This window comes from Anabas testudineus, chromosome 22, assembly GCF_900324465.2.
Source record: "Anabas testudineus chromosome 22, fAnaTes1.2, whole genome shotgun sequence".
NCBI classification, from domain to species: Eukaryota; Metazoa; Chordata; class Actinopteri; order Anabantiformes; family Anabantidae; genus Anabas; species Anabas testudineus.
In genome coordinates, this window is record NC_046630.1 from 4,547,890 (window position 1) to 4,574,291 (window position 26,402).

Genomic DNA, 26,402 nt, shown 5'->3' on the forward strand with positions numbered 1-26,402 from the left:
CTTCACCCAATCATAACTGTAACCTCTCGGACGCACAAGTCTTTATTTTGAGCCAATTGTCCCAACGTGCGAATAATCCCCGGGTTCCCATTGGTGCACCGACACGTCACACAGTTTCTCTCCCTCCCACCCTCCTCTTAGCGTCAAATGGTGGTCACCCTCATCACTGCTCCATGCCAAATAAACATATACACGGAAACATCACCTTTCTTCAAATAGTCTCCTTTATTTAGTTATAGACCCCCCAGAAAAAAACAAAAAACATAACAAAATACTCAACTTAATGTCATTTTCATGCATAATTCCCTGAAATAAAAACAGAATTCATAATAAGGAGTAAAAAGGCTACATAAACAGAAAACTCCCACTGTTCCAGTGATGTGATGGCAGGAAGCTGTCCGCATGTGTGTAAAGTTTCTGCATCTTGAAAGATTCAGTTCATCGAATTAACTTTATTAACTTCCAACCTCTCTCTGGAATAATAAAGCTTCAATGTTATGTTGCACACAGGAGCTTTGTGGACAGCTTCCAGATGCAATAACTGTTTCCCATGTTTGGTCTGTAGAAAAGTCTTCTCTGAGTGACACATCAGAGAAGACTCTGCTGTGGGTTCAGTCCACCTCCTGACTCACTTAGGTTATTGTTCGTATTTCTATGTTTAGATTCAGGATATTATATCTAAGTTGCAGAGGTGGTGACAAACAAAACTGATGTGTAAGGAAGCTCATAGCTGCCAGGAAAAGAAAAAAAAAAGACATGATAACAACAAAAACACTAAAAGAACTAAGTCAAAACGATGAGTGTGAAGTTTAAAATACTGTAAAACATGATTGAAATGAACATTTGATTTGAATCAGTAAGTCTGTTTGTTCCTTTTTCTGGCAGACTGGGCTTCCATGAGATAGGTGAGGGTATACTTTGCTTTTCCTTTGATTTTTACTCTGAAACCTGAAAGTTATTTTATTAGAAGGATAACCTACTTTTCATCTGGTGCTAAATAAAGACTTTGGTGATCTTGCATGTGTAAAAGTGAAAAGAAAAGAGTGTATTAAAGGAGAATAAGGAAATGCCCTTTGGTAATTAATGAAGCTTTCATGCAGTTGAAAAAGCCAGAATAAATCAAATCTATATTTGTCATAAACTGTAGAATGTAAAAACACAAAAGCTGTAAAATGTATAGCTGCAAGTAGAGGGAAAAATATTTTAGTGTTTGGGAGAAGCTTTTAGATCCAGTGATGACAACACGAGATGTTCCAAAATCTGCAAATAGACTGAGAGGTTCAAAGACACAGGCTTGATACAAGTCACTGAATCCAGTGTTTGCATATGAACCAGGAAGTTGTTTTTATTCCACAGTAAAATAACAAAACTGGTTGATCTCAAAACACTGTCAGCTTTGGAAATTTGCTTTTTTATTTTGACATCTCATTGCAGGCCAGGAAAACAAACCCATCCGTTAAAATGTGCCCCTTATCAGTACAGAGGTAACAGAACAGTATTCGCCTCATCGATGAAGCGTTCCTCAGTGTCCCACACAACATCATCAACCACAAGTTCAAATACCATATGGTGATAGTTCACTTCCATCCCACAGACCAGTAAAAAACAAAAGACTGGTGAACTGAGTCGTGATGTATGACAAATCTTTTTAAAATCTTTTACAGAATTAAGATGTATTTAAAAGACAAAATGATGGCACTAATTTAAAGTCATGCCCTCGTAAAGACCAACGACGACACCGCCTCTGCACACAGGCATGACGAGGACGCACGGCCTGGCTTCACCTCGGCAACATGCACAGCACACAAACACACACTGGCCGACGTTCAGCTCAACACGTCCCGGCAGATAAAATAAAAAATACAGCCAAATAAACGATACAAATAGCCACTAAAGGCAGAGATAAAACTAATCATAACACTGGCACTTCAGTATGTAGATAATACCTGCTGAACTCAGGACTCAGAGAGAGTCTAATGAAAGGAAAAGGTGACAAAGTGAGCCCAGAATACAAAATAAGAACTTGAGAACTTCACACTTTCACTGGCTCAGATGAAGCAACTGCAGATAACCTGTAGATGAGATGTGAGAGTTGTGTTGACATGCTTCCCCACCTCAGGACACCTGTACTGTGTCTATGTAAACATACACTGAAACTTATGTACATAACGTGGTTCTGAGTTGCCTCCTATGGGACAGTCAGTCCTCTAACTGTCCTCCCTCTGGTGCAGCACTGTTCCCGCTGCTCTACTTTGAATGTGTGTGTGTGTGTTTCTATGTAAGAGGAGATAAAGTTAAGAGTAAGGTGAGCAGGTGTGGTCCAGGGCCAGGAAAACAGCATCTGATTCAGCCACAAGACGTATTTACAGCACTGCTCACCACAAAGGAAGAACTCTGAGGAAGAGGAGGAGGAAGAGGAGGAGTGGTTGGAGTAGAAGAAGAAGGGAGGACCAGGGGCTGCAGCTCGACATCCCCCTTGTGGAAATACAGTGTCACTGCCACTTACTATCACTTCACTTTATATTTTATTTATTTATTTCTTTTTAAACAGATGTTGCAGATGTTGCATCCCACCACCTCTTTGGTAATCTGTTGGGTGATTTTTTAATCCAGGAATTGACTGATTATATTCTAACATACACTTGCAAATTAAGTAATAAACACATTTTCCACTTCTCTTGGGAGTTTCAAACGTGTGAGTTTTTTCCTCTTATTTTAAAAACAAAGCACCAGTCGCGTGTTAAACAGCATTCAGTTTCAATATCAGGCTACTTTCCAGTTCAACCTGGAGCTACGTACCCACGCTGCCAGCTCTTGACACTGTGGAAATTGTGTTATAAATGATGTTACTTCACTTTTTGAGCATTGCCTACAAAACACCAGCATTTATGAGCATGTAATCATCTTGACTTTCTCGATTGTCAGTTAAAAGATAGATGACACCTTTAAAGGTCAAAGCTACAGAGCTCCTAAAGGGACAGTAGCTAAAAAATAAATAGAGTTCCTAGTGCTCAAAGCAGCACCAGCTGCTAATATTAAACACAAATAAAATAAATCTGTGTAGCAAACTTCATTTCAGCACCACAGAGCATTCTTCCCTACTAATTAGCAACTAAAGCTTGTGAAGGAGATGCAAAAGTTGGTAGAAGCAAAAACCAGGGTTATAAACAGAGTGAGTTTTGAATATCTTCAGCAGCATTTATGAGAAAACCCACTGATGTTTCATTGCATGTATAGAGATGTATGATAGTTGCAGGGAGCTAGCTGACTGTCCTAAAGGTTTAGGGCTGCAGCATTGCACTGCCTTTATGGGATGCTTAATAGGGTTTCTAATATTTGAGGGGCCCCTAACATTTGCCTGGTTTGTCAAACTGTGTAGACATTTATAGATAGAAGATATAACTTTAATTTAATCTTAAAAGTTTAAAAAATTGATCTCACAGGAAAATTTAGATGTTTTTCATCGATGCGCTGCAGAAGAAACAAACGAAGCCTGATGTAAAATAACACGCACAGTGAAATTCAGACCTTGATTCACTGTTAGTAGCTAGTGGCATCAGTTCTTCAATTCAGTTCTGTAGAGTTATAATCTGTTATAATATATATTATAAGTTATAATGTAAATTATTGTTAATTGCGGCCTTAGTTGTTTTCCGCTTGTTCTGTTCTGGATAAAAAAAATCTATGAATGCAGCTTTTAAAATAAAGGTTTTCCACCATTTTAGCAAGAAACTCTTCAGTTTTTAAGCAGAGAGAAGAGCTGGTCAGTGTGGGCAGCTACAGCAAACACCTCTTGCTCCACAGGCACTCTTCTCAGTCCATAGTGACACCTTTAACATTGGCCTTTTGCACATGTACAAGTAGAAGTCTCCATAAATAGAACTATACAGCAAAGTGCATGGAAGGAACAGTACAAAAATACCTCTGAATTTATCTCTGCAGCAACACGTTGTTTTTTTTTTCTTTTTTGAGATATCTGATTGAAAAGGTGAAAACTCGAGTGAGACCAAGATATCAGTAAATAAATAAAATACAATGTCATACTTTACCTAGGCAAGATACATAACTCTTATAAATGTGAAGACATCGTTCCAGTATAGTATAGTTTGAACCCTCCCCACCCCCCATTCCCTCCCCTCACGCATATACCCACAGCAATCCTCTGTTGTTAGAGCAGGAGGTGACCACATTTAAACAAATATTCAAAATATACAGAAAATATGGAAATATATTATATATAGATACGTAGAGAGAACAGAAGAAATGTTCGGGGCAGTTTGACCATGTTCACTGTGTCCAGCTCTTCCTCCTCGCCTCTTTGAATGGTGATTCATCTGCCAGTATGAAGTGTCCCTGTTGCGCCTACTTTTCTCCTTCTTTGTGTGATTTCTGAGAACTCTGCAGTGCTCCTTAGGAAACTATGCAAATAAAAATAAATACCATCAATCCATCCCACTGGCACTCAACAACATATTTCCATTTAACGATATATTCTTTTGTTTTTCCTTAATGTAACTCAGAAAATAGTTCTTTAATTCCTCTTTTTGTGTGTTTATTTTTTTTGTTTTATATATTTTTTGCGTTTTTATCCCCAAAATACTTTTTTAAAAAAATCGTTCTCGTCAAATGTTGAGAAAAAATATAGACCTCTGGTTGACTCAGCTCTCTCCGATATAAGACTGCTGTCTCTTCCAGTGGAATGCAGGACCACCTCTCGGCATCGGCATCTTCTGGACTCTGCGGTAACCCAATCCCAACTGTAAGCACTCTGCAACAGGCTCAGGACGGCTGCCCTATAAGCCGCGCCTGTTGGTACTAGAGGGTCGGATACACACCTCCAAGCATCCTTACAGAAGGGGTTGAGGGAGAGAGAGAGGAAGAGGGAGGGAGGTGTCTGGGACAACCTCTCCTGTTCTTTCACAGCATACGAGACTGATCCAAATCCCACAGTGAGGTTTCACTCTTACCTCTGAAGTTGTACTTTATACACCTGTATGTTTGTATTCTCTCACACTGAAGTCTTTTCTGTTTAAAAGCCTTCTATATGACAATAGGCCTCCAGACTGGAGAAGAGGATGTAGAGGAACCAGAGGCTGAATAAGAAGGCTGATGTGGCCAGTCTGTGTCCCCGGGGCCCGCCTAGTTCTCCTCCGATGTGGGCCCGGCGCCGGTAAAGCAGCACCGAGATGGCCAGGAAGGCCAAGATGGTGAAGAGGGTGACAGAGAAGGCCAGGGAGCCAGCTTCTACCACAAACGGCTTCCCTTTCATGTGCCAGTAGATGGCCGCCACCGACCAGGCCATGCCAATTCCCAGGAAGACGTTGACGGCGTTGCTGCCGGTCACGTTCCCGATGGAGGCGTCTGCGTAGGTGTCCTGGACTGCTGCTACCTTACTGGCAAAGGTGTCTGTGGAGAGGGACGTGGTCTGTCATCATGGTTTGACTTTGATCAATTTACTTTTTTATCAACTTGTAATAGTTTGATAAAACGTGGTTTTACCCTTCAGTGAACTAGTATATAATAAATAATAATAATAAATTTATTTATAGAGCACTTTTCTAAACATATGTTACAAAGTGCTTCACAAGACAGACAAGAAACACATGTAGCCCAACAAGATCAGATATATGTCAGAAATGTGGCTGCTCACTTCTTATGACTACCAGGTTTGTAATAGATCATCTTAGAACAATACTCTTTTCCATTTCCGGCGTGGACACAATATTTAGATCTTTTTATTTTTCTCCAGAAAAGAATGAGTAATGATTTAGTAATGCTGCACATACGACCTTTAATAACTGAAAATGCTGACAGGACCCAGATTTTTGTGGTGACATATTTTTCCTATTTGGTCAAAATGTCAGTTTGAAGGGAATAAGAATATCAGCTGTTCTGATGACAAAGCATGTTTACTGTTAAGAGATGATCAAAAGTCACAGATCAAAGTATATTTAATATATAAAAAACATAAATAAGCTGAATCATTGCAAATATAAATGCATTGAAAATGACATGTCCTTTGCAATAAGTGTTCTTTCTACTACTGCTGTTGGACTGTTGGACTCACCTGGGACAGATGTACCAAGAGCCACAAAAACCACTGCAGTGACCGAGTCTTTGAGGCCAATCGTGCAGCCGAAGTGAGACGCCAGGTCGCCGATGATGGCTGTGAGCAGGCCGATGATGACGATGGAGATGGTGAAACAGGCCCAGCCGTTCAGGTAGTCTGTGGGAGGGACACAAGCGAACAGGACCTTCCAGAAGACGGTGAGGAAGTGCATGACGTAGTCGAAGCAGGACGGCAGCCGTTCTTCTCCTGTGTCGTCTTCGTCCTCATCTCCTGGTGGTAAGTGGGGCCGAGTGGGGGGAGAGACGTCGCGGGAGTCGAGGAGGTGAAGGGTGGGATAGATTAAGGTGTAATGGGATGACAGGAGAGAGTGAAGCAGCACAGAGGACGAAGAGATAAAAGAATGTTTGGGCAAAGATAGGAAACAGAGAGGTGGGAGTGAGGGGGAGTAAATATTATGAGAAGGTGCGGGAGAGCAAGAAAGAACAGAGAGATGGAGGATGAGCAAACACAAGAGAGTGTGGCAAGAGAAGAAAGATCACAGATGGTGAAGTACAGAGTTGAGAGAGAGGGTAAAGAGCCAAAAAGGAGTTGGAAAACAGTGGCAAGGTAAAGGATCGATAAAGATAAGAGAGGATAGAGGAAGAAGAAGGGAGAGAAAAACATTCACTAAAAATGGTACACTGACAGCACATGACATCATAGAGTATCATCCAGCCTGAGGTTAACAAGGTTAGGAGGCTATGAATACATATCTATACAGTACATATCTAGATTAAAGACTTCAGTAACAGTTACAGTAAACATGGAGGCAATTTGGTGTATTTTGGTACACCCGGTTTGGAGGGATCAACCAGTGACCATGGAGAGAGTTAACATAACCTTGACGTCACAGATTCACCACAGCAGCTGTTTGTTTGATCCAAGTGAGCTTAAAGAAAAAAGTGAGCCCTGCTCACTAGGAGCTCCTCTCCATGATGGCATCGTCTTAGAACACCTAGAATTGTAAATGGCGTTCTGCTCGGTTGGAGGCGGAGGACTTCCTCCATGTTCCAGCAGAACACAGGAATCATTGTGGACAGACAGAGACACAGTCCCGATTCAAAGTGTCAGCCCGTGTGAGCTGCAAACATTTTTTAGCCACGTCTGGATTATGAAAGAATAATGAGCGAAGCTGGATTAAATATTTCAGCACCAAAGTGACGGAGCGAGGCCTTCACCATGCTTACTACATGATGGCTGCGACTGCTGTGGGCAGAGCAGCTCCTGGAAGTTTTTATTTCATGTGCATGATATTGTTTTACAGCTTTAGGAGCTTCGCTTTTCACGGGACTCTGCAGTATTTCAGAATAAAGCTGAGCTAAGCATCTCCTGGCTGTAGATTCACTGTACAAACATGAATCTATTTGCATAAAGCAAATTAGAATATGTGTAACTATACCACTCAAGGTATTGCATCTGTCTGTGTGAACCGTTTTACAGTACCTGCACTGACTGTAATGGCCTCCATGAACTGGTCTCTCCAAGAATTTGTTCCCACCACCAGCGCTAGGTTGGTCTTTTTGATCAGCTTGTCCACTGTGCTCTGTATGAAAAACCAAAACAAAAATCAAATCCATCCATTATTCCTTCTCTAGAACCTGGATTCATTGACTCTCCTAAAGAGAAATACACGGGCTTCACCACATGATGGCAGTGGCATCTAGTCCCAGACAGCAGAAATCCCTGATGCATGATAAAACCACACAGAAACAAATATGGTGAGTCCTCTAAAGATGCATCTATGTGTGTTGGGATGCCTCTGAAGAGCAACATTCGTCCTCTGAAATTAGAAATATGAAGCTGTTCTTTCATGCAAAGTGACAGCTGGTTAATTAACATGATTTGTTTTCAGTTTGACAGCATGGAAAACAGTAGTTTCAGCTGTATGTGTCAAATACAGGCTGTGTTTGCTCTGTTTGAACTAGATAAACTTCTCCCACCTTAAACTCATATGATTCCTCAATAATGATTTCCAGTTTGGAGTGTTCCCCCAGCACCGGCTTCCCCATCTCCGCGATCCGCTTGGCTTCCTCCTCGTCAGACGTCAGCTTCCTGTCTGGCACATCTGAACGGAGAACAAACAAAAGAAGTCATGATGAGAATAAGGAGGACAATCATCTGATGTGTTGTCGAAGATAATCAGACGTCTGTAGTAAAGCCAACTCCTGCAAAACCTGTGTTTGAGGTATTGATACTAACTTTGTTGAGGTCAGACAAACGTGAGTGTTTGATTAAAACACAAACAGAGCAAAGTCAAATATTGGTTTTATTAGTTTAAAGGCGGCTTCACCTATTTTCAAACTCCTGGTGGATTTAATGTTGCAGTGGACGGGGGTCAGCGTGGGGGCATTTTAAAGGTGGCCATGATCAACAGGTGTCGGAGCACATAGTTCATTATGGAGCTGCAGAGTGATCAGAGCATCCTTGTGTTCATACCCACGTACGTTAGCTAAGCAGAGACACCACGTCTCTGTTCTTAATTCCACCAGTTCACTCCTGATTGTTGCTCCAGCCAATAAAAAAGAAGTCATCCAACCTAAACGGCCACAAGGTTGTTTGTCCCGACCCTCTGATAGTGTCTAATACAACAATACCAGACCACCAGACAAGACAGATGATTCACTGAAGAGACATGGAGACATGGAGTGATTTAGTGGTCTGTAGACGTGAATAGAAATGTTTTATCAGAACGACATTTATCAAAAGAAACTGTTCCAACTGTGAAAACTGTTCACAGTGAAGTCCAATGTGTTTTTTTCTTTATTTAATTACCACAAATTAATATCCTGTTGTCTCCATTGTGTCTAGGTTTCAGAAACAAATATCTCCTGTACATTCTGTTCCACTATACTGTACAATATCACATCTTTTTCATCAGCAGAGTGCAGCTTGTTCATTTGTAATGAATATGGCGGAGCTGACATCCATGAGATCCTAACAGCTACTAAGCTGCAGAGCTGTTTCTGTAGCAGCCACTGTTCAACATGATACAGTTAAAAAGCTACTGGACGTGTCAAACAAACATTTTCATCGAGTTCCAAGGTCTTACACTTACTGTCAAATACATTTAAGATCTTATTTCAATTCTCCCAAATGTAAAATGGCTTGTGGAAACCGTGATCAATCCGTCCATCTGTCTGTCAGACGTGTCCCTCAGGGCTCTGCTGTAGAAAGATGCCACAACGCTCCACAGAGCTCCTGACTGCACCACACAACACAAACAGCTCCATATCATCAAGTCTCTGCTGTCGAACTCTATCAAGAAGGAGCGGCTGTGCGTCCACGGGCCTCTCATCCTGCTCCGTGTGTGACACCCCCACTGAGCCACCTGGTGCGGAGACCTTGTCATCTTTCATGTGCACGCCGAGTCCCAGCTTGCTGCTCTTTGCTGACAACACGCTTACCATTAAATATTAACGCTGCCATTAAAGATCACAGCCAAGTCCCCTTGATAGGAGGGCGTCGTCAAGCATGCACACACACACACACAAGCATGCATAACAGAGTGCCTGCATACACACACGTTTTAGCTAAATCAATTACACACCCAAGACAGCGTGTGCCCTCAAGTCCTGACAGAATTCCTTTTGCCCAAGTTAAAAATTTGATTATCCAGCCATTCCTTCTCTGTTCTGCACCACTACAGAATTATCACAAAAAGGTAATTAAATTTCTAATTTCGGAACTGCAGGTTTTTATCTTGACGGTTATCAAGTGTTTGTACCTTGCTCTTGATTGGGGAACAGAATTTATGGATTTATGATTAATTAATCCACTGATTAGTGTGTAAATCCATCATTAAGTGCTGTAGAAAGCCGTATGCATTGTTTGCAGCCATGACAGTAGAAAAAAGAGAAGAATTGTTGTGCACTTTAGAGCATAAAAGATCAGCAGCAAAATTAACCACGTAGAGTATTATAGATTTCATGCACATCATGAGTTGTCGTCGCATTTCGCGCCGATGTTTCAACCACATCACACCGGAGAGAGGAGGTGATGTTAGTGGAGATGCTTAGAGGAAGGATGGACAACTTACCATCAGCTAACAACAGGGCTGTGGAGGAGGGGAGAGAGGGAACAGGAGGAATCGAGAAATCAGAAAAAGCAATGGGCAGTGGAAATGAAACACAGATAAGGCAGAAAGCAGGTTAATAAAAGGAGAGAAATGTGATGGCCTCAGAAAATGGTTGGTTATTGACTCTGGGGTATAATATATATGTCACTGATAATTCTATTGGCTGACGTCGAGGAAGGAATATGGTATTTTCTAGCTTTTTATGGCCACAAGAGCAGAATCGAAGTTTATTAAGAGAAAACGTGTCCAATACAAATCAACAAATGGTGGGATATTTTGAGTTGTGAGCTCCAGCTATCAGTATAACACTAATTCAAAAGTTCATTACTCCGAGCTCTTGTCTGGTCACTGAATTTGGAGAAGGTAATTACACATCAATCTTAACTTAACAAGTTCAGTGTGAAGTACTGCTGGACCTTTAGGTGCATTTCTAAGCCAGAATGTGCTCCGTTCAATAGGAAAATAAGAAGAAAACACCTCACCTACGTTTATTTACCATCTTAAATCATGCAGCACTATCAGAGTATGAAATTTATTTTTATTAATTTTATTTTTAGTTAAGAAAATAATCATCCATTTCTCTCCAGACAGCTTTTGTATATAACAACAAATGTTAAATTGCAGCTTGTCTGACGATCTTGTTTGATGATGAAGACATCTACAAACCTTATAATTCAACAGTTGGTGGGGTGTAAACTGTTTTATGTAAGAGTCAGTGTTACTGCTGTCAATCTGGTGAAGGTGAGGATGACAGGAATTTATTTGACAGCTTCAGTAAACAACAACTAAACCTGCTTCACCTGCCATGAAGAGCTGCCAGACAGCCCAAAACCTTGTTAGCACATTATAGTTTTACTGTCTCATGGAGGTCTAATTGATGCTTCAGATGCTTTTCTGTTCTTTTAAAATCTTTGTGAAAATGTTGTTACCTTATATGCTAAAACATTTGGGACATTTAAAAAGTGGACGCAAAACATAATAGCTAGTGGCAACTTAAACCTGCATTAAATGATTTCTTAGACCCAGTGGAACAGGCTAGAAGTGCAACTTTATAAAGTGGATGAACTCATTAATTAACAACCTTTTTAAATATCTAAAAAGAATCTCCACCATCTCGGCTGAACAGGTAATAATAATAATAACTTACTACTACTTTTATTAATAATCCCTTTGTCTTGCCCAGGGACAACATATGGCCAGGAATTGGGGCGGAACCAGAATCAGCTTTAATATATTGAAAATATGTGCCTGGTTCATGAAAGCAGAGTTTTCAAGCTGTGAAGTCAAAATAACAAGGTGAAAGAAAATAAAGTCTGTAGAGGTGAGTTAATTAATAGTGAGCAACAGCTTTAGTTCAAATGATGTTTTTTCACTGTGAAGATAACCACATTATGGAGACAAGTTTAGGATTATTTCCTTTCATTGACATTTTACTTGTGTCACCTCCCAGCCTTCCAAGGAGGCGGGACTTATTGAATTTACTCTGGAGTTTCGTCCATTTTTTTATTATGTCTTTCAGGTTTTTGAGAAATGTATTCTTAGAGATTATGGGTTTGATCGGCCAGTAAAGCCTGAACTAATCCTGGGCTCATACTCTGTTCAGGACAATGTGGGGTTGTGATTGAAAGTAGTTGTTCCTTCAGTGAGAAGTTAAATGTTCCCAGTTAGATCATCCAGCAACAACCAAGAATAAAATATGCTGATGAAGTATTCCGCCCTTTTCTTAGCATTTGACTCTGTTGTTTATCTGTATATGTATGTAGTGACACGGTGACGTGTAAACTGCAGCTAAATGATAAACTAAAGAATTTAAAAAGAGGCTAAAAACGACACCCAGCGATAATTATATAATTACATGACAGATACGCCATAAGTGGATGAAGACAGAGAGGAGAAAGCCTTTCCGTGCCTTTCAGCCTCTAGAGAGTCACGTTGACAACTGTTCCTTTTGACATCTTCATTGTAACGTCTCCTTACATTCATAAAACAAATCGTCACGCTCTTAAAGAGATCACGGGCTCTGAAGGACAAAACAAAGATGCTTTCATCTCATCATGAAAACTTTCACCAAGACATGATACTAATTAACCTGTTTATGATCAGACGCAGCTTTTCAACTTCTTAAATCAGATACAGTCCACAGTTAATCACCGTTAGTAGCTAAGTGCATTAATTGCTGTGGGTTCATTATCATCAGTGTTAGCCAAGTCGTGCTGATATGACGCTGACTGTGGTGTAAAACCGACAGAACAGTGACAGGAACGTACTCCTAGTCTTTGATGCCTTGATTGGTCTGAAGAAATTCAAATCTTAACATTTAAAACATTTTAAAAAACTAAAATCATTTGTCATCCGATAAATTATGATATGATTTGACTAGTGATGATCAGCTTTACAAATAATGTCCACTGGATGCTTTAATTAAAAACAATGGTGGTATCAGTTTTCTCAAGTCACCAGCAGTAAAATAATGAAAAGTAAAGTTTTATACACTCAAAGCAAAATTTTTCCATTCTATTATAGCATATAGTTTTTTCAGATCAAGGTTTTTTTTTAACTTTTCTGTGAGACACGAGGGACAAAAGAACATAATGCAACATAAAGCTAAATCTTAAGGTAAATCACAGACGAACAGGTAACAGAACAGCCTGTAGCGAATTGATCAATCATTATTAAATTATAGTGGATTAAAAGTAGTTGAAGACGCCTCTGTTTTGTTCGTATCTTTAGTTAAACTACCATACATATAGTAGGTGTTGTTTTAGCTTTATGTTAAAACTCCTTCTAAGAAAAACAACAGGATCAATCATTTATAGAAATACTGCAAAAACACCTTTATTTACATTCACCTGGCAAAGACCCAGAGTGGCCACATGATTTATGAGTGTGCTCTGTCAGGGACAAATGCAGAAGAAGCTCTTATGTTGTTAGAAATTCTCAAAACCTCAGAGGGAGAACGTCAGGGCTCTGACAAACTGCTGCAGTGTTTTAGTTCACACATTCAGTGTTGGTTTCTCTAAACCATGACCACAATCTCTCCCTAACATGATGCGAGATGTCAAACTTGACTCTGGGTCGTAATAGGCTGTTGGCACACACAACCTATGAGGTCATTTTTTATGGTGCCTACAGTACAGATGCACACCTGCACATGCATATATAGACTTACGCATACACAGGAACCAGACAAGAGCATGAACGCACAAACATACACACACACACACACACACACACTAAGTACATAAAGATAAGCAGAGGTGTTTCAAAGGCAGACTTTTAGTAGTGACTGCACTAGCTATCCAGAAGGTTGTCATTCTGCCAGCAGTACAATTGCGATAGGGAAGATTAACCAAAGGGTTGTAATTGGAGGGGTGGGGAAGTGTGTGTGTGTGTGTGTGTGTGTGGAGGGGTATGGTGGATGTGGAGGTGTGTGTGTTTAACCATTGTCATCATCAGCGTGTTCTCCTGCACACTCGGCCTAATCAGATCTGTCTCGTTACAAAAGAGTGAGCCCTCCTCTGGCTCTGAGTCACAGCATCCATACACGGCAAATGTTCGCTTTCTCCCTGCACAGCTCATTTAGACAGAATCATCGTTTGACTTATCAGCGCTATTCTGGTCACCAAGGGTGGAGGTGGATCTGGGCCTGTGCCGGAAGTGCCACGTGTAGATGGGTGGAGAGATGTAGGCACTGCATGCATGGATGGAGGAGTGATGCAGAATAGGAAAGGAAATCAATAATGAAATCAAATCAAAGATGGAATATGGAAGAGATGTGAAAGGAGGTAGACAGATGGATACAGGTGGGGATTGGAAGGATGAAAAAAGGGACTGAGCAGTAAACACAACAGGAGGAGGATCACAAACATTTAGAGATACAGGGACTCATGAATTGAGTTTAGAAGAGGAGTGAAGGAGAGAGATGAGGAAAGGAAATAAGAGTGGAGAATGTGGAGGATTCACGGAACGGTTGAAGGGATTAATGACGGACAAAGTTGGAGGAGTATTAAAGAAATGGTGGGATGTGGAGAAAATGAAGAAGAGAGAGAGTGGAGTGATGATAAAAAGAGATTTGTGACGGGATAGAAAAATAGCAGCAACAGGATAACTGCTTGGTGGAGGTAGTAGAGGAGGAATGAGGAGATGTTGGGAAAATGAGATGGAAGAAGAGTTATGGAGCAAGTGTAAATGGGCTGCATTTATATGACACTATACTGTTCCCCAGCAGGACAAGGTGCTTGACAGTTTCTCTCATTCAACCATTTACATGCACCTATAGTGGCAGAGATACCTATAAAGTAAAGTGCTGGTGAAGTTTGTGCTTCAGCCTATTGGAAAGAAAACCTCTGCGTTTTGCCAGAAGGAGAAAAACGAAGGAGGCAAGCCTACGATTAATTAGCAACGTGATGTACTGAATCACCAGAGCCACTATAAAATCAAACCACAGATGGAATATGGATAAAGGATGACAGAAAAGAGGGGATTGTAAGGAACAGGGGAAACAGTATAGTAACAAGGCTCAGCATCTACAGCCAAGCTAACAGCTCTGTAAGACTGGACTAACTAACATCAAGATGCTTCCATCTCACACTGCCAGTGTTTCATGCTAATATTAAACAAGTATAAATTTAACCATGTTCACCATCTTAATTAAGGATGAACTAGCTTGATAACATTTGACAGTTAATAAATAAACACCATATAATTTGATCTGATGACAGATTAAAAAAAAGTCAGGGGATCACCAGCCATTACAGCTTATTCTTAGGAGAACGTGAATGTCTGTATTAAATTTAAGATGGATTACAGGAAAATCAAGGCATCACCAGAGTCTGTAGGATTAATCTTCTGTGAACCGTGATTGTACAAAATTTCATGGCAAACAAAGTTTGTACGGAGAAATGAATGGATGAAAAGACAGAGAACGGATGTGTGGAAGAACGGAGAGATGACTGATGTTCCTTTGTTTTCTGCAATCTTCATTAAAGAGACACACTGTTCTAAGGATGAGTCATCCATCTTGATAAGCACACACACACACACACACACACACAGAAGTGTATGTATGAGGATATATACACCCATATTGTACATCCACCTACAAACATACTGGCACACACGCACTCAGGCTGTGAGTGAAAACACATCTCAGCAGACAATCAGGAGTGTTTCCTGAGGCTCAGAGTGAGGCATTAAATAATAACGGTTCAGGATTGCAGCTGAGTGGCCGCTGTCTCCGGTCTGCGCCGCTGATCGACTTGCACCAAACACACACACACACACACACACACACTGTCGGCCTGTGAGCCAAACGAGATGACAAAGATGGATGCTTCAGCTGTCTTTATTATCTTTCAATATGCAGGCTGTGTAACGTGTCCATCATCTTGTTATGCTGTATCCATGTTTCTGACGGCGTGGAATCGGAAGGAGTCAAAATGCTGAGTGCACGCCATACTTCATGTTCTGAGGCAGCGCCGCAAGACTGAATGAACTGATAATTTAACTGAATGCTGGATGATTTCACTCGAGCATCCTGATAAAGGTCTTTCACGGCTGAGAAGTCATGTTTTAAATCTTGCTGCGCTAATTAAGGCTGATATGTGTAGCATTTTGACATCAATAAATCTTTACGGCATTCAATTTGAGATATTAGGTTGATTACTGTAAACAAATAGAATCATTGCCAGTAAATTTGGCAGACTCCACCAGTCACAACAGGGTATTTTTAAATAGTGCGTAGAAATATTTATCCTCATTGAAATGGCTTTAAAAATAAAATTATGTTTCATGTCAATAGAGACAGAGATATGAAAACACCTACATGAAGAAGTCATTTAATGAAACTACAGCCACTATCTGGTTTGCTTAGCACAGTCAGATAACTGGAAACAGGGGGAGATCGCTATCCAAGAAGTCAAAGCACAGCTTTTCATTTTTATATTTTGTTTTTGTACTGAATTAAACTCACTAATATGAGAAACTGTTCCTTTAAGAAGAACATGTATAATATAACACTCAATCCAATATTAGATAGCATATTTGGTTTAATCTGTATGTCTGATCAAGGCTTTCAGGAAAGCCTGCAAACCCCAGACAGGCAGCCTGCCTGTGGACCCATATGCTGCATTTCACATGGGACAGTTTCACATATTAATAAGAGTTTCATTCCTTTTGCTGTTCCTGCTGGACTCTCTGGTGGTTCCTTCTCAACGGACTTTCTTTGTTTAACTCTGGATCTTTTCCCTTATCTTTCCTCAGCCTTCCTCCCATTCATTCATCTCTAGTTCTTCACTATCTCTCATTGTACTTATCTACTCATCCGTTATGTTTCCCTCTTTCTCTGCTTCTTCTCTTCGGTGCTTGGTCTAATACAGTCAGCTGCTGGGGAAATATGACTGAAACTATTATTAAATTTAAATATTTTGACATGTTTATTTCTCTATAACTGCAGTAACTAACCAAACGGTGCACGAACAGATGAACTGGATACGAACGGCCACTAAATGGACATCAAGTAGATTTTTTTTTTTGTCAGCTGCTGTTTTCAAGGCCAAGAGTGACCTTTACACCACTAAGAATTTAAAATCCCCAGGTATATTTTCAAGACTAATTAGAGACTAAGGATATTCTGGTTCTTGCCATTATTAGCTTTAACCTTTGTGGAAACGAGCCTTGTGTGCACTTTAGAAAGTAAATACTATAAGTCTGCTTTGGGTCTGACTGTTATAAGCAACATTACTTTATTATTAGTGGATCATCATCTGTAGTTCATTTGGTGTTTGACTCTGAAAATCTGCCAGGACACTATGAGTGCAGCCAGTCTGTACTCCACCTACCTGTAGCGTTGTTTTTAATGTTTGAATGTTTTTCTTCTTGCGGTATGATTAGATGCCAGCTGCCTACTTGTAAACAGCCACTCTAATTCAACTCTAGGGAAAAATAACGAGGTGATTATGTTATGTCACTGTGCAAAAAGGTGAGGTAAATATCTTGCTTTCCTACTTCTCTTTCTTTCACATGCTTTAATCCACACTTGTCTCTTTTCTTAGCCTCCCTCTCCTCAGCCTCCACATTTCTCTGCTGTTTTGATGCATCTGTCTCATGCATTCCCTGCCTCCCTGTCTTTCCCTCTCCTCCTCTCTGTAATTCGTCCAGTTCAGATGTCATGCTGTGCTGTGTGGATCAAGTGGAGACGAGCTCCCTCTACTTGTTAACAGTCTGTTTATTCTGCAGCCATATCAGCCTCACTGCCATGTCAGCAGCAGGCAATTACAGAGCAGATTACCAAGCCTGATAATATCATCCGACCAGGCCTTATGCACAAATGCACACAAAGTAAACACAAATTCAGATTCAGATTGAAAACTTTGTCATTCATTTAAACCACAAGTACTCATATTAACAAAATTTCGAAGCACTGAGAGAGAGTAGAGATAGAATAGAAGTAAAGCTAAAAAGGATGCATCTGTGCTCCCATCCTAATTTCCTCCCCCTGCAGACTTTGTGTCATCAAACCAACATTATACTGCTTTTTCCTTTTCTCCCAATGGGCAAGACTCATATTGTAATTCCAACATCCTCTAGCAGACACCGCCTGAACTTAAAGATATGTTGTTTTTGATTATTTGCTGCCTGATGACTGATGTTCTCGTTTCTTTTCCATAGAGACAGTTCCTAAGGAGCATTCACATATTCACATAGTTAAACACTCCACAAATGGGACTCTCTCTTTAATGACTCTGAGGTGGGTTTATCAGGGAAACAGACAACTCTCAGCTGCTCAGTGCGATTTATTGTGATTATGGCCACTGTGCTGACGTCACTGATGTAACCCTGAGCGCTGATTAACAGCCAAGGTGAACAGACTGAGCCACAGCCGCCCTAGAGTCATCTCATTGGCTCTTCACAGAGACAAGGCCCCAAGGATCCTTCTGAAACCCTCAATATCCACTTATCATGCACAGCATTAATATCTGCAACATTATTATCCATTTCCCACAGAGGTCAGCAGAGGAAGTAGCTTTTTTGTTAATACTTTCATGTCTTACCCTCTGGATACGAGACAGCCTGCATGTGAATATTTTATCGAGTGTATTTAAAGAATTTTGTTCTTCAGCGAGACTTCCTCCAGAATGGCTGCAGCCACGAAATTAAAATAAATGATTAAGTAATGTGCATAATATTGACTCAAGAGTAAGCTCTTTCCAGACTGAACCATCTACTGTTTATTCTAGACATGCAGACATGACGACATATCAAACTTGTATATCAAACACACGGAGTCACTTTTTTACAAACTGACTGTGCTTTGGATCACATGGTCAAATTATGAGACACTGGGGCCTTGGGCACAGACACAAACACTTCTGCTGTTCTTACTTCTATGTTTTAGTCAGATGTGTTCTCACATGGGGTAAAAATCTGCTTGATTTCAGAGAGTGATGGGGAATCCTATGCAGAGAGTGCGGGACCCATCACATGACACACCAGAGATCATCTTCTATCCAGCCTTTGGACTGGTGGGCTTGCAGGATAAAGTCTCAGGCTCATGTCAGGATGCTAATATTTGATAATTAGCACTAAACACAAAGTACAGGTCTGATGAACTTAATTCATGATGGGTTCATGAGAAATTAGGCATGTACACTATCTAGTTCCCCTTCGAGTTCTGTGACTTTCCAACCAAAAATGGGTTAGAGGTAGAGTTTAGGGTTAGGGCCTGTGCCCAGTAGACTTGTTCCATGGCTGCTGACAGCAACATGGATAAACAACCACACACACTCCCCATTCATACCTCTGAGGTCACTGCTGTGCCAACTACAAATAAAGTATTCAGGACAAAATAAATCAAATTAACACTGGCAGTCTTCCACTGTGAAGAGATGGACTGTTCGCTGCTGTAAGAATAATACAAAGCACCTGACTATTCCCTCCTTAGAACGTAAGGTGTGTCACCATAGAGCTACGTTGTTCTCAGGGGGGTTTGAGAAGGTCATCCCTGACACCGACATTAATGAGAGCCCACATCGAAGGTTTGTGCCCTTGCTGTCCCTCACCTATGCATCAGGACAGGCCTCACACCGTGGTGTGCCACCTGCATGGCAGCTAGTAGCACGGCTCATCTACACAGTATCTCCATTATGAGAACAGCCCCCACACACCTCTCAGGAACAATTACTGCTCTTCCAGCTCCTCATCACAGATGGTGAGGGCTTTCGGAGCAACTCCCCCTCTCCCTCCTTTCTCCTCTATCTGTGGCTCATTGTCTCTTTGGTTGACTGTGTCTGCTTCTCTCCACCTCTCTGTCTGTTTTATGCTCAGACTATTTCTGTCACTCCCTCCTCCCTCTGTTGCTACAGCCATCCTCCTCCTCCTTGCCCACTTTCCCTCTCTGCAACTCCCGGCTAGAAATTCAACAATTCAGTGTAAATCTATTACACCTTAGCCCCTGACAGAGTGGCATCTATGGCAACCGTTACTAGACAATCTTGCTGTGGCAGCAGGGAGATGCACCAGAGCCACGAGGCGAGTTTTGACGTAAATGCTCGTGCCATTTGCAAAGTGTCGAGTGCCGTCCTTCAACTGCGACCCCAATCTGACAGGGGATGATATCGCAACATAAATCACATCAAGCTGACGAAATGAAAAGCATTGATTTAAAAACAGCATCATGGTGATGCAGAGCAAAGGGATGAATCTAATTTGGTAACAATACGTCAACCTTCTATTACCATTCCCTGTGCATGGCTGCCCTGTAACCCTCCTATCTGCAGAGCATGATGCTGAGTAAATGTGGATAAGAATGCAGTGAAGGCTGAAGCAGCCCAACTTGATGTCTTTGTCCTTGAAGAACGAGTAAAGACACAGTAAATCACCAACACGTCGTCTCACATCCTACTTCTAACTACTGTACAACAATCACAGCAGAGAAAGTCAGCTCTGCCCTCCATTCTTAGGAGGCGGTGCTGTAAGTATACACTGCAGTTCCACCATTGTCTTGATTCATGCAAAGTTGGGCAAACAATGTACATAAAGATAAAGTTGCACAATGAAAATATGCAAGGTTATAATCACAATCAGTGATAATTAAAGGGACCGTTCATGCTGTGCTTCCCACAATAACACTGCATCACTAAATTACAATTTAATTGCATGTTTGATACAATCAATGCTGCTTTGACAGTTAGCTCAGCACTAACAGAGGGGCGAAAAACATCCTGTATTTCTTCAGAAAAGATGACACTGCAAAGGAAGACATCTGCCTTTTAAAATAACTGACAACTTTTCTCGCTGGCATTAAAGCAACACACATAATAGTTAATGTTATACTTTTAATGGAATTAAACCCCCGGATGTTATATTCTGTATGGTCTGCATTGGGTCTGTAAGGGTTAGGGTCGTGTTTTTATGTTCAGCAATTACCTCTCTATAAAGTACCGGTCGAGTCCACTGTCTGCATTCAATTTGCTTTTACAGACAGATTTTACAGGTGCATTTTTCCATGGTGAATGTGTGTTCGGTGGCTTGTAATGTGAAGCAAAAGACATGTTTGTGTTAAGGAGACTTCAGCAGAAAAGCGGGTGCTGTTCAGTCTGTAACTGGCTGCTGATTGGTTGTTAGTGTGACCGTCCTTATTAGAACTGCACCATTAGGGCTTTCAGCACAGAATTTATTGGCTGTATGGAAACTAATTCTGTTGAACTAATTTTATTTCACTTCACTCTCAATTTTGGTTTCAGTTTTTTCTCAAATAAAATAACAGGATATGCAGTTGTATAGAGCAGACATTTGCTGCAGTGGAACAAACAGTGTGCAACTTTTTATTTACAGAGAGCAGTATTTGTGATCATGGAGCCACAGTGAGCCGTTAGATAAACCAACTTAACAGTGTCCTGCTGTTATATCGGAAACTATTCAGCAAGAAATCAGGTTGTAGTTTATTAACAAGCAACAAGAATTTGCTTGAATGCGCTATAACCAGATTAGTCAGCTGCTCCTCTGTCAAATTTCTCACACATTAGCATCTGTTTATAACTCCGACACCTGAACACAGACTGTACTTTGTGTTAACTAGGTTTTCACAAATCAACCAGAAATCGTAGGGATTACAACTTGAACCAGAGTCTCTAACTTTTACATGCCTGTTATTCAATCAAAGGAAATCCACTAATGTAGAAAGTGCATTAACTCTTCATAACCTTCATTATCATGTCACAGCCCGTCTCTGACATTCCTTCTCGTGACCCCAGAAAGAAGTGCAGCTTTAATGAAGTCTGGGTCTGTGAATGCATGAATAGCACTGGGCTCCCATTTGAATTAAATCTATTCATCCGTGCCAGTGTGATTTCTCTGTGGTACTGAGGCAACCGAAGGCCCTCTGAGTCGTGACATTTGTGCCACGGCTGGTGGAGCAGACTGGGAGGTGAACACCCATCTGCCTATATACCGCTAGGCCACCAATTCCAAACCCAATGTGATATGTAGGCTTAGTTAAGAATGAGAAAGATAAGGAGAAAGACAGGAATACAGTATGAGTCAGATGTGTCTGTATGGTGTAGATATTTACACACGCTCCCTAATAGGAAGAGGATCACAAACGTCTAGATTTGGGCAAACAACCTGTATCCATACCTCAGAGTCAGTGACGGAGTCGTATACGTCACCTGTGACAAAAAGACCTTGGATATATTTTACAATTACATAACAATCTTTGCTTAAATCCACCTCTTGCATGGGGAATAGTATCTCTGTCACAGTGTTCTAATTTTGGAAGTCTCTTGACATTTTAAGGTAATCTCTTTCAGATTTCAATATTAATTGTGTCATCCGTATTCAAAGACAGCCTTGAAAATAAGCCAAGAATAAGAACCCAGAGACTGTGCTGACAACACAGAGGGGATTTAGCAGATTTTAGACTCGGAGAAAACTTCCAACCCCCTGCCAAGAATGACGCAAGTTCATGAGGCAGGTGTACGACGTGCAAAACAGAGCCCCTGCAATTAAGGCAAGAGAAAACAGTGCATCAGAGATGTTTTCTGAACTTGATCTCACTGCTCAAATGTCAAAGTAGTGATATATAGAAATTCTGCACCCAACTAAAGTCTTCCTTCACACCACTAACCTCATGTGACTAATAATAATCCACATATAATTGAAGGATTGCTATATTAATTCAATTCAGACAACAATTTGAACCAAGGCAATAACCAAAGGACACGATGATGAGACATTCGTTTTTAAGCCTGCAGCCGCCTTTAATTTCTTTTAAACCTAATTTTACGTTATGCACCTTTGTTTGTGACTGGGTTGAGATGTCTGCCCAAAGCACTGATCAAATCTGTTCTCTTGTTTCGGTACACTGTTTTACCTCATTGTTCTCCCAGCTAAAACTAGACTCTGCCAAGCTGTCAAATTTCCCACATTATCACTTGCATTCAAGTGAAACGTACAGACCTGGGACTCATTCACGCAGGAATAATGTACAGTACATAGTAGTGCAATGTCCAGAGTTGCTGAAGGAGATAAAATACAGCGATCTTTACTGATGGTACTGTTTATTTAAGTGGGACTGTCACCTCTTTTGATACCTTAAATATGTATACAGTGCTCTGCTTAGCCAGGACTTCTGGTTCAGAGACTTCTCAAGTAGATGTGACAAAGGCCAAAGAGGGTAACAGCCACTTGATGTGTACTCAAGAATCCGTTACTTCTTTTATTTTATTTGTTTTTGTTTTATTCATAGAGGCAGATATCGCCAAACTGTTTAACTAGTGCTACAAGTATTCAAATATTATAAAGTTGGCTTTATATCACCTGCTTAGGGTTGAAAATATTCTGAAAATGTTCCTCTGCAGTGTAAACATTTCTCTAACTTTCCAGATATCATCTGAAGTCTTCAATGTCACTCCACTGTCACGATCCATTCATTTTTCCGCTCTCCCTAAACTGAGATGTGGTTACAAAACAGCCTGAGGTCCTGGGGTCACGTCCCTGAATCACCTGCCAACAGGTGGTGAGGTTGCAGCTCCTGCAGCGAGCGACAGCTGTTCTCCATCGCTCACTCACCAACGTCTCGCTGCTTTTGAAGTCAGGCGCTGAAACAAGGGCAGAGCTCGGTGAGCCTCTGGAAAAGTAATGGTAAAAAGCACCAGGAGACAGCTAAAGCGACAGGTATTAGCAGCTCAGTGGCTCTTGTGTGTCATTAGCTAAGGTAATAACACATGTCTTTGTGGGAGGTTCTATTGTGTAATGATGCATATGATGGATATGATGGCATAAGCCCTAGTTTAACGACATATTAAGCCAATACTGGAAGCAATTCAATTGAGACCCACGTAAAATGTGTCATTTGATCTGCACATGACATTTAACCCAAAGATCATCAGATTATCACTTCCTGTTTGTCCTTGTAATGACTGCGGGAGCTCATTGTCTGCATGCTTGTTGAAATGGCAAATGCTCAATCCTCGTACCTTTCCCAAGGGATTGAGCGTAACAGATGTGTCTACTAATAAGTTGGTATTTCAGTGGGAGGTTCCACTGTACAATCAAATAAATGTTGGTGTAATCCGCGCCACACACACCTAAACAGTACAGAAGATCCTTTGATCTGAATTACATGAAATCTAAATAAAAGACAATAGATTTAGAAATGTTTTACTTAAAACAGCAATCGTCCACTAAACGTCCACATGATGTTTTACATAGTATATACTACCTCCATAGATTACTGTGAGATTGCCAAAACCATCAGGAGCTTCTTTCTGACCTCCTGGCACATCCAAGGAGAGATCCCCAGTGCCATCTGTAATGACTGGTGACACTGGTGATAAGGAAATGGGGTCTTTATCTCAGCCCAATTAGGCAGCTAATTGATTCAATACTAGTCATTTAGAGTTCCTCCAGCCCAGGATTGAGTACTTCAGCCCTGTGAGAAGACGTGAGCCCCCTGAGGAGCAACCAGAGAGAGAGACTGTGTTCGACCCCACGAAGTCTGAAGATTGCAATCTGGATGGAAAAGACCTTAATGAGCTAAAACATTACATCAGGAGAGAGTGACGAGAACTAGACTCATCCCTAATATTTAGACAGTTTTGTTACCTTATCAAATAGTTACTTTAATTAAGCTGTTTATACAGAGGTATCATTTTCAGAGCTGTAATCAATGACTGTTTTCTAAAGGAAGTGATCATTTGTTAGGTCTAAAAATACAGAAAATATCCATCACATATTATCAGAACCGACCAAAACCAAAGACATTCAGTGAAAATAGATGAAATCAGCAAATGAACAACTGAATAGAAGAGTCTGACTGTCAATATAGTTACAAAGGAACATATTCATTAACTTAATTAACTGGTTACAAAGCAACTATTATGTTATTGCATGGTTTACAAAGCCAAAGCATCAATGAGCAGAGGGAGAAATCGAGTAGTATGTACAACTGGAAGCAAGATTTTACAAAAGGAACCATAATAATACTAGTAAGTATCATAGTAGTAGTAGTAATAGTACTGTCCTCTCTGCTGCTACCACAACATAAGAAGCACCAGTCTAACCAGTATATTCTAAACACTTTTTAGATGGTTGAATAACTTCAGAAACCACCTCCTCCAAAATCTTTCCACTTTGTCTATAATTGGCCGGTCGTGTGGAGGTGAGCAATGAGCCCATATGTCGTTTGTGCCAGCAGGTCATTACGACTTATTATAGTGAGGCAATCACGAGCAGCTGTAGTAATCATGACACAAGAAAACGAGAATATTAGATGACATATTTACAGAGTGAGAAAGTACTGTATGTATTACTGGGAGGAGGTTAGGGTTGATGGATTGGTCAGAAAACACACTTGAACCTTAACATAACCTTACTTTAAAAAAGGTGCTGTATTCATTTGATCATCTCAGAGGGATTTTAGTGAAAGGCTGGTAAAGAACATCTCTCCCTCACACACTCCTGATCTCATTCTCTCTGTTAATTCTTCTGACTTCCGGTTAACCACTTGAGCCACCTTCACACCAGAGCAACTACACAAATCACAAATTTGCATCAATGAGCTTTACACTCTGTCCAACATATGATATATGAGTCAAGACCCTCTGTCGTCAGAGCCTGAAATCAGATTTTCTCTTTCAGACTCATCGCTGCAGTTCTTTAACTCTACACACATGCACTGATACTCAAACAGCTTTCAAACATACATCCACTGCTACATTAGCACATCTTAGTCTGGAAATGAGGAAAGGTTGAGGCAGACATCTGGAAAGTGCATCAACTGGTGGACTATCGTGGTTGAGATGATGATGACCATGAGCAGAGCTGTATAAAAAAGTTTCATGTAGTGACTCAGTCTGATTAAAGGCCAATCGAATTTCCTGCAAAGTAATTTTGATCAATGCCAAATTCTGCAAATCTAGTCACACTTTACTCAACATGGAGATGTTCTAAAGTACAACAGCATTAGCTAAATTATTTTATTTTCATCTATGGTGTTTTCAGTAATAAGTGAAGGTGTCTATTCCTGGTTGGGCTGCTAAAAGAAGAGTTCAGAGTTGCTTTTGCTTTAGCGCCCCTTCACAATATGACGCATGGCTTGTTTGGAGGTAATGAAAATAAATGTATGTGCATGTGTGTGAGGGACAGAGTCGACCGGCAGAAGGACCCGACCAAGCTTAAACAATACTTTGTGAAGTGCCCTTAGATGCCACGAGAGCTCACTCGGAGCGGGGAGGCTTGACGGGTGGCACGTTTCCCCACGCTAGGCATGATTTGAATGGAAAATGGCAGGGCGGGAGATGGATTACCGCAGGGAGAGAGTGGAATTAATCCTGCAGCCACACGCACACGTATGCAGGGGGATACTGATATTATCATCCCATACACAGAAATACACTCACACACAGAGATTTGTTCTTCCTTATTCAGTTGTATTCACACACGGAAGAAACACACTCAACTGCACGAGGACGAGTGTTAACACACCTCTGTACATGAATGATGATGCTTTGTAGCACACGTTTGGCAGAGTCATTTGAAGGTCCCAGCTTCTGAGCCTACCCAAAATTCTCCATCCCCCCATCCATCCCTTCCTGTCCTCTACTGATTTTTTTTGACACTTTAGAGCAGCTTATTCTGTCCTCCGTCCTTCTCTTCCTCTCTTTCCCACCTGTCCATTCTTATCATTTCTTCAGCCCAAATGTGTGTACTTCAGACCTC

The 26,402-nt window shown here is 40.9% G+C and overlaps 1 protein-coding gene across 5 annotated transcripts in view; it reads right to left on the bottom strand.

Moving 5' to 3' along the window:
* Positions 1-4,141: 4,141 nt before the first annotated feature.
* Positions 4,142-26,402, bottom strand: part of slc8a3 (solute carrier family 8 member 3) — an 83,729-nt gene continuing 61,468 nt past the window's right edge. For 2 of the 5 annotated variants that reach the window (XM_026339387.1, XM_026339388.1), the window contains 4 exons: positions 8,050-8,174; positions 7,553-7,652; positions 6,068-6,340; positions 4,142-5,406 (listed from right to left, as the gene is read on the bottom strand). In XM_026339387.1, the coding sequence (XP_026195172.1) occupies positions 5,030-5,406; positions 6,068-6,340; positions 7,553-7,652; positions 8,050-8,174 (875 nt within the window). In that variant the 3' untranslated portion in view covers positions 4,142-5,029. Of the gene's footprint in view, positions 5,407-6,067; positions 6,341-7,552; positions 7,653-8,049; positions 8,175-10,145; positions 10,164-26,402 lie in introns of all 5 variants that reach the window. The other 3 variants (XR_003297412.1, XM_026339385.1, XM_026339384.1) reach the window with 3 other exon arrangements.